Source organism: Tasmannia lanceolata, unplaced genomic scaffold, assembly GCF_043159265.1.
Source record: "Tasmannia lanceolata isolate RefF3 unplaced genomic scaffold, GAP_Taslan_0.1 ptg000007l, whole genome shotgun sequence".
In the NCBI taxonomy this organism is placed as follows: domain Eukaryota; kingdom Viridiplantae; phylum Streptophyta; class Magnoliopsida; order Canellales; family Winteraceae; genus Tasmannia; species Tasmannia lanceolata.
The window spans coordinates 11,266,560-11,283,393 of record NW_027518684.1 but is presented as its reverse complement, the minus strand read 5'-3'; the positions used below and the strand labels follow the sequence as shown (position 1 = coordinate 11,283,393).

The 16,834-nt window shown below is 38.3% G+C and overlaps 1 protein-coding gene, 1 long non-coding RNA gene and 1 pseudogene across 2 annotated transcripts; 2 read left to right on the top strand and 1 right to left on the bottom strand.

Annotated features, from left to right (window-relative positions):
• The first annotated feature begins 55 nt into the window (after positions 1-55).
• On the top strand, positions 56-1,376 carry LOC143881886 (uncharacterized). The gene is made up of 2 exons (XR_013252037.1): positions 56-162; positions 1,042-1,376. It is a non-coding gene; the product is annotated as an uncharacterized LOC143881886 (long non-coding RNA).
• A 2,873-nt stretch (positions 1,377-4,249) lies between these two features.
• Positions 4,250-5,116, top strand: LOC143880966 (transcription repressor OFP6 pseudogene; annotated as a pseudogene).
• Positions 5,117-10,636: 5,520 nt separating this feature from the next.
• LOC143880965 (axoneme-associated protein MST101(2) protein) lies at positions 10,637-16,726 on the bottom strand. Its single transcript, XM_077383940.1, has 5 exons — positions 16,437-16,726; positions 16,101-16,212; positions 11,417-11,487; positions 11,228-11,314; positions 10,637-11,129 (listed from the first exon to the last, which is right to left on the bottom strand). Exons 1-5 carry the CDS (start codon positions 16,539-16,541, stop codon positions 10,875-10,877), a joined length of 630 nt encoding a protein of 209 aa, XP_077240055.1. The 5' UTR covers positions 16,542-16,726; the 3' UTR covers positions 10,637-10,874.
• Between the last annotated feature and the right edge of the window lie 108 nt (positions 16,727-16,834).

Genomic DNA, 16,834 nt, shown 5'->3' with positions numbered 1-16,834 from the left:
GAACAGGGCCTTACAAAACTAATGAGCATGTTTAATCGTTTTATTTTCAGTAGGGGGACACCAAAACCTTGCCTCATAATCTTGCAATGGTGTGCTCCTGGGTGAGATGATCCTGTGATGAAGGGCTGAGCTTTTAGAAGGCTTGGTTGGTAATTTTCCAAGGTAACGCGTTCTCTGTATTTCCTTGTGATATTGTTGCATTATTCTTAAATGTCTACTGGTGATATTGTTGCATTATTTTAAAATGAAAAAAACGATATGGAACCGAGCATATGACCGGCTCGATACCCGACAATCAAAGTGTGCCACGTGTAACCTTTGTGGGTCTCTAGTGTTGTGGTAATAATCGATTTGCTCAGTTTCCTGCAAGTCATAAGACCGGTTCTCCTACCATAACTCGAAAATTGGAAAACAAATACCCATATTTGGAAATAGCTTTTCTATTCTATTGAAAATTAAACCCTAATATAGGGGTATTTTTGTCATTCCATTGGAGTGGTCTTACCCTGTATCGATTGCATTATTTTATGAAATTTTGGTGGGAAAGCTGGGATTGAATATGTTATTTCAATTCCAAACTCAGTTGACATACTGCTTCAACCAATGTAATTCTTAGCTCATCACAATTTCCAAAGTTTCCTTTAATATGGGATGGTAGCAGGGGATTCTCTATTCTAGAAATGTACCCCTTAAACATTCATAGCTCCTCTCCGTAAAATGTGCTTGGTTGAATTCGAGATTCTAATATCTCGCCAGAGAATTTGACTGTTCTCAAACTGGTCAGAGATTGATAGATAGGAGTTCCAATATCAACACAAGGGGGTTGCGGTTATCAGCTCCTATACCATCCCTAGATTGCTATCCTTGCAAACGGAGGCTTCCCCCTGCTCCGAATTGCCGGAAAGCAATGACCGGCAGTTGCCGACTGCTCTAGGGATAGCTATCCCTGCCCCATAAAGGGCAATTAGGCGATCTCAACCATCCGATCAGAGGACCTGAAAGTGGACGGTTGATTAATTTTATTTTACTATCCATTTGCAGGCACAGTAGAAAATGGAACCCACCTGTTCAATGATCGAAGGGAAATGATAAATGCACCCCTTTTCATCACTTGGGACACCCAGCTGCAAATGCGCCCCTTTTCATTACTAGGGACACCTAGCTACAGTGTATCTATGACAGCAAAGGGGCCGATATACTTCACTTTTGAAGGAATGAAGATATGGTGCAAAGGATTTGAAATGAGCCTTGTGCAATTAGTAGAAAATTGCAAATAGCCAAATTTTGTGCACGTGTCAGTTGATCTGACTATGAGGACAAGTCAGGCCCATGGCCCTTGACCCCACCTTAATCCATCAACCCTCATTTTATGGTTCCTCCAAGAAAATCTAAATTGCTGATTTTTGTAAGCATTAATCCTAAGGATCGGATGTATGTTCAGCATGGGACCATGACCATATGAGCAAGATCAACAGTCTCGATTACACATACATGCCCCCATCACATGGAGGTTGATCTTCAGCACAGTTCACAACGGTACAATCCACTTAAAGTGGTAAAACTACACCTCCGTATGCCATATGGCGTGTAGGGATTTGCTCGCGTAGCAGCACTCATTGAGGAAAGATCCAATGGTATTTAGGGGTTTCTAGAATATGATTAGTTGCATAAGCAGGTCACCATTAATGCTTCTAAAGTCCAAAGCGTCTATCTGGTGGGCCACATCCTTTGGATCTTCTATAGTCACGAGTCTAGATTTTCTACCGAAGCCCATCCACAGCAGGCCCATCATAATGGTTGCTCAGTTGCTCATGATGTACTCTAAACAAGCTATAATTACTTATGACATTTATTCACAAAAAGCCCATAGGTTTTGATCAATGCAGCGTGCCCTCCATATCGATATCATATCATGGTGTGGGCCTACTTTACCTTTCTTTTCCTTTTCTTTTTTCTGGGGTAACAAGCGAGCTCAGAAACTGTCTTGATCGAACCTTCCTAACCATTGGATCAAGTAGTTGTATCTATGTTGTTTGTATTTCCTTTTCAGTTTTCCACCTGCAGACTTCTGATCAGATGGCTAGGATCATCTGTTTAAGAAGTTTAGGAGCGAGACTGACTATATAAGGTGGGCCCCATAATTGGATGATCGGTAATAATCGATTATGGAGATGACCCACTCGCTTTTTTTGACGCACCTTATAAGGGGAGCGCATGAGGAATGCAAGGGGTGAAAATATCATCTCCCAAAGAGAAAAGTGGCTACCAATGCTGCCAAAAGTAAAATGGGAAATGAACAATTTCTCTATATACTACTAACCTACGTAATTGATGTCATCAACCATTCCAAAACACTATTATACTCTGCCAATGATGTATATTAAAATGGGAAATCTTTCAAGTGCAAACGTAATCGCAAAATCATGACGAAACCATCCGCGCCATTGGATCATATTGTCCATGACTCGCAATTTCCGGCTGATAAGCTGCGTTGAAACCATAGTTTAAATTTTAAATTTTAAATTTTTTTATTAGTTTGACATATTATTTGTTCTACATGTTAAATAAATATTTGAGCAGATTAAAGAATCCCCATACTGATACTTCGTCGCACCTCACATTATAACGTGTGGGCCCGGCTGCTATCTCAAGACTAGGCTTGGTTCATGGTTCTTTCCTAAGTGGACGTGCCACGGATGCGTTTGTTTCCATGTTTCAGTCATGAAGAGTGGTCACGCTTAAACTATATACCAATACTCAAGTATATAAACTAAGAAAGATACTATGAAGATGACTACTTGATCAATGGACATGATCAAGTCCATTGATCAGACTTTCGGACTGGCACAATGTCGCTGGCCCCGGCCACCTGATCTGATGATCCTAGGTTCTTGTTTAGGATTATGCCAAGAGAAGCTAAAGCGTTCATTTACTTAGGATTTAAAACACCCACGTACAACACCGAGCTCACATAAAAAATTGATCCTTCATTCCAATTAGAGAATAACTAAGCAAATAACAAGTCACTTTCATGATCAAATGTAAATGTTTCTGGGTGCCACAAGAGAGAGAATGTATTATGTATGTGAAATTAAGACTAGAGACCTTATGTCTTTATAGAATATCACGAGGCCACCCACATGGTATTGGTCTCATCCAGAACGGATATACCATTCATAAGATTGAGGATTACAAAAAAACAACAGCCTTTTAGCCTTTCATAGTGGAATCCTAAATGAGGATTGATGGATTAAGGGCTACGATCATCTCTTGGCATTTTACCACATATGGTTTTCGACATGGTTACAACTTACAACGGGTTTGATCACATGCTTCATTTTTCTTCAAAACCAGCTTCATTTTTACAGATTACATTGAGAAAGGTCATTTTTTTTACTGCCCAAGTTGAACAATAGCCTAAAAATGATCACATGTTCCTGACCATGTGACCAATTTACTTTTGGACTATTATCACCAAAAGACAAAATCAGCAAAATTGGATTGAGATGGTTAAAGATCATTCAAATCCGTATGCATTTCAGACTATGGCCCACCAGTAGGCCCTCCAAATCGACAAGCATGGACATGAGTTAGGAGGCATAAATGGTTCGTACACTGAATTTCCGTGTATATTTACATGATCCCCACCTCACGTGATTAGCAAAACTTTGATTAAATATAGAAGAAAAGCTTTCTCTACAAGGCCTTCCCTAGGTCACATGCACAATTAATAGTATCTCATCATCAGTCAAAACTTAAAAGCCCTCTTAAAGAGAAGTCATATATTCGACCTTTCCCAGGCCACCCCTTACCGTATTTATGGAGATTTTATATCGTATAAGCCCGTATAGTCGAGTATTTTTTAGAAAGTACTATATTGTCCACTTTATGGGATGATCCAAACCGTTCATTTGCTGAGCTAACGTAAACAGAATGTGCCATAAAAATCATTTCCATAGGATGATCCTATCCCTCTTATCTATAAACGTTTCCATAATGTACATTCCTCAATAGATCGGAAGGTTAGGATCATCCTATCAGAATGATTTTTAGGGAACAACCTATTTACATTGTACCCAACAAATGAACGATTTGGATCATCATATAAAGTGGGCCATACAATATATTTTAAAAAAAATACTGGAGTACCATATAAGTGGTGGCCCCGGGAAGAAAAGGGGACACATATATCATTTCCCCCTCTTATAAACTTCCTTACAAAGGCACAACACGCAAAAGAGAAAACGACCCAAACCCAACTCAAACCCAACTCTTTCTCTCTCTCTCTCTCGTGTATATATACTCTCTCTAGAGTTTTGCACAAAAAAAAAACCCTTCAGACCCAAATGTCTTCAACAAGGAAGAAGCTGCTTCGAAGCTCAGAGGTGGTCAGTGTAGGCTGCAGTTGCCGGAGGGTGAAACTTTCCAACATATTCAACCCAAAACTAAAAACCAAAGGGCCTCTTTATCAAAAACCAGACCTCTACCGTTCCTCTTCCAGTTCTTGGGAGAAAGGTCAAATCTCAGTCAACGACGAATACTCCGACTCAACCACCACCTTCTCTCCGGCCGCCGACGGGAACAATTATCCTCCGGCGGCAGCAGGGTCCGGCAAAATCGGCGAAAGCGTTGCCGTGGTAAAAGATTCCGACGACCCGTATCTCGATTTCCGGCAATCAATGCTTCAAATGATTTTAGAAAAAGAGATATTCGCACGAGAAGATTTACGAGAGCTTCTCGATTGCTTTCTTAGGTTGAATTCTCCGTACCATCATGAGATTATCGTTCGTGCCTTCATGGAGATTTGGAATGGTGTTTTTTCCGGGCCAAAACCGGTGGTTCGGAGGAAGTCACGTGAGGGTGGGGGGGTGTGCAGATCGAAATGATGGGGGGTTTATCTTTTATGAGAAGTGGGAGAAAGAAAGACGTTGGGATTTGCATGTGATGATGTTTTAAAACCGTGTATTAATGAGTTTTAATGGGAAAGGCTGTGTTTTTTGTGACTTTGTGGTGTTTCCAACATTGACATTTACTACATAGGTAGGTTTTAATGTAGAAATTGGTTGTCTGACTTTGTAATTGTAGCTTTTATGTGAATGACATTGGAATTTGAGTCTCTCTGTCTATCTCTCTCTCTCTCATTCATTCATTTTCATGACACATTTTGGGCTTTGTGATTAATTTGAGGTGATGTTGTTTGATGGGTTTGTTGTTTTTAGCTTATAAATGAAAGGAAGCTGATATTTACGCCCATTGTTTTGATAAATAAACCCCCATATGGACAGTCCATATATATCAAGATGGGGGGCACTTTGTTAGAAGGGCTCTAATGTGATATATGGTGGTATAGGACTTCAAAAGATCATTCCCCTTCACAAAATTAGAATTTAGAGTACACCTATTTGATTGTCAGTTTCTGACTCTGTGATTTTACTAGGCATTTGAAAAAAAAACATTAGAGCCAAATAGATATCTATGTGAGGTAGATATGGGGGGACCATTTTAACTGAAGATCACATGAGGAAAAACAGATTTTTGATGGAAGGTAAACCTAAATCTCATGTCACATTTCTGGTGAATAGTTAGCAAAGCCAGCAAAACATTACTTCAACTTCAATGCACTTCAACTTCAATGCCACACCAATATTTCTTACTCTTCCTCTGCTCTTTGAAAAAGGTCCATGGCATCATGCCAAGTTTTAAGACTTGAATGTCTATTCAATGCACTCTCTCTCTCTCTCTCTCTCTCTCTCTCTCTCTCTCTCTCTCAAAGGGGCCCAGTTTAGTAGTCCTAGAACAAAAATCGCCAACAGTATGCATTGGGGAAAATCCATCAATCCCAATCAATCAAAGTGTTGATTGTCCTGTCAATGAAATGTTTGTGGAGAATGCCCATCCATTGTGGGTCCTATCAGATGTCCATTTCCAATTACTGAGATTGGGGCAGACTATCATCTTTGGTAGTCCAAGGACTACCCCTCAAATTAACTATCTTTTATGTTGGAGGATAAAAATGAAGCTTGTCTTTTGGGGGTGCAGATGTACTTCAGGGGTTAAAATTACATGACTTTTAAAGGTTGTCAAATTATAATGTTTATCAAAATTTCATTGCTTTTAAGGGTTAAATTGAATCTACTTTCAAAGCTAATTACTCAAAAGTTCTGTTAAAAACCAGTCAAATCTAGAGACCCAACAAGAGATCTTCAAACCACTTTACAACATAGAAATGGGGCTGAATAAAACATGTCTGTTTTGAAAAAGATCCGTAAGTACTATTTCCAACACACCCACATCTCAACTTTCTCACCTCTGTATTCACTTCAAAAGGAAGCATTTTTCCTTTGCTTCCATGCTACCTATTACTTTCAAAGGCAATGCTTTCTGTCATCTCTTTCAACAACCATCTCTCTCTCTCTCTCTCTCTCTCTCTCTCTCTAGACAGACCTCATTAGCCTTTTGTTGCTGTCCAGTGAAGAGATCACATGAGGACCCTTGAGTTGCATGCAAAAGATAGAGGGCCCATTTGAAACCCCCTTAGCTATTTGGTAGTGGGGGACATTTCTTTCTCCCTCTGTTGTCTCCAACAAAAAGCATGATCATGGAAATTGAATTGGGCATCAACAATACTTTTAAATACTAGGGAGTGCATATTTTAGAGGAAAATGTGAGAGAAGAAAAAATAAATTAATTACACATGTAGCATATATGTTAGATCTTTAGTGTATGATAAAAAAAATAGGGAAGCACATCAATTTAGACCAAAAACAAAGGAATGCCAATGCAGGAATATCCTTTTGTTAAGGTATCCACTATTCTGGCTCTCAAAGCAAACTGATAAGTTTGTTGGCAACGAGCTCACGAACAAAGTGGTAGTCTATCTCTATATGCTCTGTACATGCAAGGAAAATAGAAAAAGGGCTCATATGAGAGGCGTTGGCGCAGGAAAATAGGGTTAGCAGCCATCTGAAAGTGACTACATTAGATCATAGATTGTTGAGGATCATTAGGATATACACCATGGTTACCTATATAAACTATACACTGAATCATTACCCACCTAAAAATTTTAGGAGAGGGGAAATTTTTTTTTTTAAAAAAAGGCAAATTTGATAAAGAAAGGAAAATTGAGGAGGGAGAAAGAGAAAGGGGTAGTGATCATGATTTTAAATTTCGACCGAAATCCGAAATTTCAGTGGAGACCGACACCGAAATCACCAAAAACCGAAACGGTCATTTATTTCGGCCGAAATTTAAACTACAAAACCTTTTTTTAATTATTATTTTAATATTTTACTGAAATTTTGATAATTTCGTCCGAAATTTAATATTAAATAAAATATCCTTTTCTTTGTGGTACCGGAAATTTTGAAATTTCGGTCGAAAATTTGAAATTTCAGGGTCCGAAACCGGCACTGAAACCGAAATTTTAAACCTTGGTAGTGATGTCCAAGGAATTGGGATATTTTGTTTGATTTAGTGCATAAGGTGTTAGGATAAAAAGCAGTTGTAGGCTAAGACAAAGGCAGATAAGCAAGTAGAAAGCAAAATAGACAACTCCTTTATCTCCACTATAAGGACATTGGTGCCCTCATGTCATTCATCTTGTCCATCAAAGGGTAGCTCTTCTCCTTTTGTTGTTTTATATTTGGAAAAGAAAACTTAGGTTGACAGTTCTATGAGCTGTTCTAATGTAAATATCACTTAAACCTATGACCTACTTATGTCGTTGGATATGATAGAAGATTAAAATAAGGAAAGGGTGCTAATATCAAATCAAGGCAGTGTGTGTATCAGTTTTTATATTTATTTCATTGAATACTCCTTCCTAAAAAATATCATTGAATGTTACAGGGTTTTCAAATTGTGTATTGAATGTCTAGGAACTGCAACATGAACGATAGAGTTGAACTCCAATATGAACGAGAGAGCTTATTTGCATGTGTGGAGAAGATAGCTGTTGCGAGATATAAAGAGGCATTATGAGGTGTCACGTGCCTTTAGAGTTGAACTTTATTACACCTGATACATCTCTTAAATGAAAGAAAAAATAGTAATTTATTAAGCATATAAGATCAATCCGAAATTGTGTAAATAACAATAGAGTAATTAAATCCAATATGCTTTTATAAGGAAATTTTTATGAGGTTAAAACAAAGTTTGAGGTAAAAAAAATGTAAGGTACTCAATAGCTAAAAAAAGTCTACATCTTCAAAATATTCAATAGCTATCGAGAAATTTGTATGTATAAGATATTTAATAACTACAAATAAAATTTCATTTAAAAGGTATTTAAATTTTAAAGGGTAGTTTGTACATGCGAGGGCTAAAGAAGGGCCCATGAATAGATCCAGTTCATTAAGTGCAACCGAATTCAGTTTCTCAACCGACTTTTAAAATGACGTGGATCTATATTCAAGGGCCGGAGAGCATAAATAGAGCCCTTTCACTTTATATTTATAAGGTTTTAAATAGCCTAAGGCCACCCAAGTTTTTGTTCTAGACACCACTTATGTTAACATTCATTACACTATCATTTTTTGACCAAAATGCCCATAGATAACTCTAGAATTACTGTTATTTTTATGAATATAAACTTATTTTGTATTCTTGGGAAAATTCTTTAGTTTTAGACTTTTAGCCAGCCATTGATAGAGGGGTAGGAAGAATTCAAAGGGTATGAATGAGAAGATGAAGTGGCAGAAAAAACAACTTTATTTTGAATAGAGGTTTTCTTTTTCCTAGTATTCACCCACTTCTCACCTTCTCCTTAGTCAATAGCCATGACCCCTACTTGATAAACCAATATTTCATGGCTGCCAAACATGGCCTTAAGGCTTTCCTCCCCAGTGTTGTGATCTTCAGCCCCCTGATGCAATGACATGCCTTTCTAGATCAAAGGTCATGATCACTGACAAGCTCCAGTTTGAGATTTGATTGAGATGTATGGGACCCACAGCCAAGAGGGTTGCCGGTCCCATCATCCACACCAATGTGTGCACAATCGTTAATCTTTCAGCAGAGGATAAATGAAAACTACCATTCCGTTTGGCTATTTTCACGTGTTTTTATGGCATTTGTGGTGCAAGTGCTACCCTTTTTTTTTGTACCACGTGTCACAATACAAGATCCCGTGCTGTTTTTCATCACAGGATCCCGTTTTGCTTGCAACCTGTAGGAATAACGTTCTCATTCTTAGTGCATGATTAATTGAGGGTGTGCGATGGACGCTAGCAAATCCCCTGAAACCAAATGAACTATAAAATAGGGCATATCTTTTCCTGTTTTTTTGAGAGAATTTTCATGCTCCCCTCTCAAATCCATCTCTCACAACTGACCCCACAAACATTCTAAGGAAAATATTTTCATGATTGTGAAACATGCCCTTAAGAAGCCAAACATACTCCGAAAGTTAAAAAGGATAGATGGCCCACGACCAAGAGTCATGGTGCATGCTTCTTCAGTTCTGAATGGGCAAAGTGTCCATGTATAGATTCAGAGACTTCATGAGTTCGAGCTTTATATTTTCAATATTTTTTCCTTTTTAGAACAGTTATACAAGCGAGAGGATGTCATTTTTCTATCAAGGACCCATGAGGAAAGTGTAGTGACAGTGAAGTGAAGGTGGAGTGATGGGAAGTGAACTCTTTGGCCTTGGGCAAGTAATCCTAAGAAAGTTTGCAAGACATTTTAGAGTGATTTGCAGCAGTATGATTTCCTAATCACTTAACCAGACGCTGGTTAAGTGATGTGGCATGTGAACATATCAAGAATATTCCTCATTTTTCCACTCTTGGGAGAAAACCAAACCAAATGGAAGTTTTTATCCGGTGCAAACGTGCAGCACTGGTGCAGCACAAAAACAAGAAGGGCACACATGAATGAATGATCTAAACCATTCATTTGATTGTCACCGCCATAGATAGGGCACTATGAATGTTGATACAATGAAAAACACCGAATTTTTGGTTATATTGTAAGAAATGTTGGTAATTCAAATATATCTTATGGGCCTAGAGAAATTGGGTATTTTGTCGAGTGTTTCAAAGGAGAATGCGGGCCAAGATGCAGCCAAAGCAAAATTCAAAAAAACAAAATGACGCAAAGGAGTTTTGAAACTATGATCTAGCTTGCAAAAACATCAAAAAATCGTAAAATCTTGGCCGACACTCAAAAGCTTTACCACGAACTTGCCAGAATGGCTCTAGGGTTCCACTGAAGGTTCACTACAGCTTTGTTAGAGCCTTGTTAAGATCTCATTGGGCACCACCAGAATATTGCCAAAAGGAAGAAAGTCCTTTCTAATTTTCTTCGAGAATCCTCGCTAGGTTATGATTTAGCGGGTTTTTATGAAAAACCACTTCGGTCAGTGAGATTATTGGAAAAAGCTTGAGTTGGACACAATTACTTTCAAGTTTAATTTCAAATTCAGATTAACATAAAACTTCTCAATACTTTGAAGAGGGTCAAGGTTAGAACTCCCAAACCTACAAACAGAAAAGTGTGAAACCTAATACAAAACCCAGTTAGAAATAAACCTGCGACAAGAAAGATAAAACCTGCTGTTTATGGGTTATGTTTCGTACGGTTCTTATATATGTATTCGTATTCCACTCCCACAAATGTTTAGCTCACCAGATAATACAAAATATTTGTTTAATAGAAAGATTAAATTATGTTTTGAATAATGTCATTTTACTTGAAGGATCATTATTACAATATCCTCCAACAATATGCTCAAATATAATGGTTTTCAACTAAACAGCCTTGTCAGTAAACTGTAATGAGATTATGGCTTCGTGCATTTACTAACTTTTTGCGAAGACGGCTAATTATTTAAATTAAGGAAATATCAGATTATATATGAAAATCAGTTATCATTTCCTTTTCTTACCTTTCTTCTTTCCATTCCGTTTCTTCTTTCCGTTCCCCTTCTTGTGACCCCTACTGTTGCCTTTGGATGACAAAGCACCATCGCCTCTGGAAGACGAAGCGGGTCCCAGAAGATGCTTCACATTCAGTACACCCTTTCTGAAACGGCCCTCACTTGCCTTCAGCACTCTGTCCTCTGCCTTGTGTTTCTCCACTCTATGATTACTTGCTTGCTTCCCAAAACGTCCAAGAATCAGCCCCTAGAAGCAAGTAACAAGAGCCGGTCAGGACAAGATGGGCTCAGTTGAGAAGAGTCTGCAGAGAAGTTATATACAAAGCTAAGGCCAGAAAAAATCACCTCTTGTAATGTTTTCTGTTCCCTCTGCTTCTGTTTTTTCATGCTTATAGTCGCCACATTCAGTGGTATTCGATGTTTCTTTGGAGGCTGTAAGGAACAAGCCAGTAAAATTTAAGACAACTGAATTTCATAGGCTTGTTTTGAGATGTGTAGGTATCTAGGAACTCAAAGAAGAAGAAAAGATTTCACCTTTCCACCCAAAGTAACTACTTTTTGGTTCTCCAACTCCTTCCTCTCTTTCCAGCTCATATGCTCAGAACCTAGCGATAGCAACATCGAAGTAAACATTGGAAATAGCTAAAAATGAACATGAAATGAGGCTGGCTCTATATACTTTAACAGAACCAATGCGTAAACCAACACATGCAAACACAAGCATGGTTTTAAATTTCGACCGAAATCCGAAATTTCGGGTGAGACCGAAACCGAAATCACACTTACCCGAAACATTACTTTATTTCGTCCAAAATTTCAAAATTTCCATTTAGTTTACTTTGCTCTTGACAGATGGAAAGGTTAGGATCATTCTACGATTAGAAAATTCTATATTTTTAATTTTTTTTTATTTCAGCCGAAATTTTGTAACAAATAAAATAGTATTTTTAACATTTCGTCGGATTTCGGCAAACCGGTACCGAAACCAAAATTTAAAACCATGAACACAAGTACTACTTAGTTATTTATTATTATTATTATTTTTGGGAAAGCATAAGCTCAATGACAGAAGTGATCAAAGAAAATACAATCAACTAAGTAATAATACAAAGGATACAAAGTAGGAAAAGTACAACCAGCACAACCTTAAGGAGGCAAGTGATTGAATCCAAAATTGCCTCTTGCGAATTAGCCAATCACCAAAGATGTAGAACGTCATTATCGTAGCCCTCTAATCAGTCGTGGATCTCTGCAATAGCATTTGCAAACCACCATGGAAAAGAGATCTCGTCTCACCCTTCTTTCTTTCTTTTTTTGAAAATTGACAATTTATTAAAGATAGGTTGGGACAAGTTGTCCCCCCAAAGTACAAGATAAGGATTGATAATTTATCTCGTCTCACCCATCTAACTAGATAGAGAATGTTCCTCGATGATGATTTGGTCCATCAGAGCTAGGTCTACCAACCTGATCCCGTGAAGAATGGACTGGACGCTCGCCTTGTTAGAGACCTTCTCAACTATAAGTCCCGAGTAAGCCTAGAGAACTTCACTAGCCTCATTCCTCAATAGCCTCCCAATGCTTGTCGATCCAGGGTTGCGAAGACTCGAACCATCAAAGTTCAAGTTCATCCTTCTAGGAGGGGGTTCATATAGGTCAAGTACTCTGAGTGTACGCTAGTCTGCCTGATCTCCTCTCAAGACCTGTAGAAGTGAGAGACTGACATACCTCGAAACTAGGTAAGACCGTAAGACTAGATGCCCACCGGACAAAAGGTAGAGAAGAGTAGGTGGCCAACATACTCAGCTAGGCAAAGTGCGCAGCTATTGAGTATGATCTTATGGCTACGACAAAGGTGGTCTATTGTGAGGATCTTGTCTAGACATGTTATCCAGCAATTCATGTTGACTCTCAATGAGGCTTTGATCTTCCACATGCATCCAGCATGCGATATAATAGAAACTTGGGCCATATGGTCATAAAAGGATTTTACAGTAAATACACCGATCGGGGTCCAACTCCGGACTCTTTTGTCAAATCCCTGCCCCCTGATGTAAATTGAGCCAATTCTAGATAAGAATGATGCAGCAACTTCTAGTTCCAAGTAAAAAAAAGGCTTCTATTAAAATAAAAATCTCAGTCAATTGAACCGCACCACTCTACGGAACAAACCAGCCACACAAATGTCTTTGCACGAAACCAAATTAGCTAGAAAAGGAATGGGACCATATGACTAACTTTAACGGAAATATATTGGTGGTGAAAACTGTACACTGGAATGTGATGAGCTTTCCCTCAGTACTACAGGGCATTGTGGCCCTCTGAATTCCCTTCCACACAAAAGAAAAACATCTGATAAAGGCAAACTTCCAAGAAAAACACACAAAACTATCGAAACATGAAAACTTATCCCCGAACCAAAGCAAAACTATGCAAAAAACACAAGCAATCCAAACATGGACAGCTAGTATCATTCTCTATTATTTTGTGGGCAAAGGATGAAATGGTGAGGAGATGGAGGGTGGTAAGGTTGTTTTCTTGAGGAACAGGGAAAACACAAACTAGGCTGGACAGTCCTCTTCCTGAGGGAAAAAATACAAAACAAGAAAAAAAAATTGAAAGAAATGGAAGAAAACAAAGGGAAAAAAATAAATCAAAAGAATAAATGGTAATGACTTACCTGTGTTGTTCTTTGAAGAGTTGTTTCTAGGCAGAGTAGAAAGAAAGGCTGTGAGGTGGCTAAGTTGTTTGAGGGCTGAGATAGAGTTGTAGTGGGAGAAGGAAGAAGATCGTGATGGGCTGAGTTGTTTGAGAGCTAAGAGAGATCTGTAGTGGGAGAAGGAAGACGATGGTGATGAATCCCTAATGAGTCAACCTTGGGTGTGGATAGGAGAGAACATGAAGAGATCGTGACAGCTGCATTTTCTGAAGCGAGAAAAATCTGCTCCAAAATAGTCGGCCTAAAAATCAGGAATAATCTAAAGAATCTGTTATATGAATTGGTAAAAAACGAGATTGTGTCCTTTTTTTTCTATCGATGGAGCCAAAAAAAAGGCTCCAAAAAATGGCTGAAGAACGCAACCAAAGAAGCCCCTAGGTGAGACATTCAATAAACAATGCCTCATCCACCCATGCCATCTATATCTAAATCACATCCTGCCCATAAGGTTCTCAATGCATCCTCATTCTACTCAAGTTTTTTCCATGTCTATTTTATAGAGAACACAATTCTTCTCAAAACGATGGTAAAAGTCCACACACCCATTGGCTTGCAAAGCACCATTGATAATTTGTCTCCCATCAATAAACGAACTTCGGGCTATAGAAATAATGTCCCTGAACACCCTGTGAAGCATGTCTGCAAGCATTTCCACCAGAATTTTACATACACTCCCAGTAGACTAATCGGTTAGAAGCTGCCAAGTCTGAATGCCTCGTCCTTCTTAGTAATAAGATTATCCATGTGGCACTTGTGCTCCTCCTCTCAAGACTTTCCATTAAACATCACAATAATATCCTCTTTAATCCAATCCCAGGAATCCTGGAAAAAACAATCATGCCAAATATGTCTAGCCCAGGACCTAACCTCCTCCTCAGAGAAAGGTCTTTCTAATTTAGTATGGGACTCCTCATCCAATTGATCAAAAGTTACGTCCTCCGACATTGGCAGAGACTGAGTGATTCTCTGAGGAATACAATTCTTTGAATTAGGAACTATCTATGAAGAGAAGACCCTCGGATCGTCGATTATAATATAATTTATTAAACGCGTCTCTGAGCACTGGCAATATGATGAAAATAGAAGTGAGGTTCCATAGGATTTTGTTTCTAGACGGCCAAGGTTCACATTCCCATGCCTAAAATAAATCGACAATATGACACGTAAGAACCAATTAACACCGAAAAGTTTAAAGACAAGCTCCAAATCCCTCTCGCAAAACTACAATGAATTGGGAGGTGGTCAACAAACAAAGCATCAACAATGCAAAGGCAAAATGATTAACAGTGATTCTGTCTGTGAAACAGATGATCAACAGTAGGAATCTTGTTAAGACAAGTAGTCCAACAAAAAGCCTTAGTTCTCTGAGCGGCTTTAGAAATCCAAACCTTTCTAGTGGAAGACAGAGGCAAGCATGTCTGATCATCATCAGATGGCTATACAATGAGAGGACCAAGAAACTTCCGATTAGATCCTATTTCCATATTCCCTGATCCGAGCCATTCCTCCTAATATAGACTGCATTGATTCTAAGGAAATAGGCAACTATATCCACCTCCCAATCGGAAAAACTTCTTTGAAAGCTCATGTTCCATTCCACTTTCTCATTAATTATGTTGAAGGAGTTAGCAACACTGATATCCATAACCGAGGCCATCCTAAAAAGCTAAAAAAATATGCACTCGGAGGACTACCAGTCTACCACAACACCATTCATCCATCCCAAACCAAGATCTTCTCCCTGTTGCCCGCTCTTAAACAAATTCCTTCTTGGAAAATGAACTAATCTTTCTTATGTCAAGCCAGACCACAGTTCCTTGAGCTCTAAATTCATCCTCTGACTTCCATCCCCCAAATTTGGATTCATATTTTTGGATTCATATTTAGGCTCAAAAACAGATATCCAAAGGCTTTCCCTCTTCTCTCCAAATTTCCACAGCCATTTTTTGAGAAGAGCCTTGTTGATCAATTTGTCATCTAAAATCAAATAACGCTACACATCTCCTTTGAACCCTGATAATGAGAAAGGTGAAGTTGGCCATAGTCATCAAAATCTATGACATTTTTTTCTTATTTATGATAATATATATATATATATATATATATATATATATATATATATATATAGAAGACAAAATATTCAAGACAATTCTAAAAGAATATCGGTCATATCCTATATCTGATTAAATTATTCAATTACCCAACCTGCTTTAATTGTCGCAGTTAGCAAAATCGTTTTGCTTACTTGATACTCTAGAATCATTTGATAATCATGTCTACATGTACTCCAAATAAAACTTTGTTTATCAAGCTAAATTGGTTACAAAGTCATTAGAGCAGGTCCAAGAATAACAAATTGGCAAAATTACAAAGGCAAAAGAGCGAGGTTCAAGAATAACAGTCCAAACAAAAAAGAACAGTAAAATGAAGATATGTGCACAAAGAAATACATGCCATACTTAATATATATGTGTGTGTAAAAATGAAGAGGTTTGTTACCCAAGTATTGAATATCCTTCAATATTTTCTGTATATCCATTTCCTCATCAATAAGCTGATTTTCTGATTCTCTAGGTGCCGGTTTCCGATACATATCCGCAACGTTTGGTGACTGCAACAAAAACCCCAGACAATAATATTCATCAATACAAACACACAAAATTTGGTCAAAGAACAGTAATGATTAATCATTTTAATCACTCCCAGGTGGATAATTAGTCATGGGTTCCCAATAATATCCCAATCAAAGCATAGTTTTACGTAACTGAAAGATTTCTAACCTAAAAAACTTTTAAAGTTTTACAAATTAGGTTGTGGAGAAATTATCAAATATACCATGAAATTGCGCCATTCGCCAGCAGATGCTCCGGATTTTGACCTACCAGCAAAAGTTGCCGATGTGTCATGTACGATCTTAGGGCTACAACCCGACTTCACCATACTTCTTTTTGTTGGTAGAAGAAAGAAAGCCCTAATGGTATATGAAATCCAGAAAAATGAAGAGACGGAGTTAGGGTTTCCGCAGCATTCCGGAGAAAAGGAAAATTGAAGGAATTAGGGTTTCCCGACAGAGTGCTCCTAGCTCTACTTAACTTACGCCAGAAAAGAGAGCGAGAGGTAGAACGATCTTAACAATGATGTGTTCTTATATACTGTTGGGGAATGATAAAGTCACCCCCTTTTTTCCATTTTCGCCCCCAATTTTTACCGGCTTTACTTTTGGCTACCGGTAA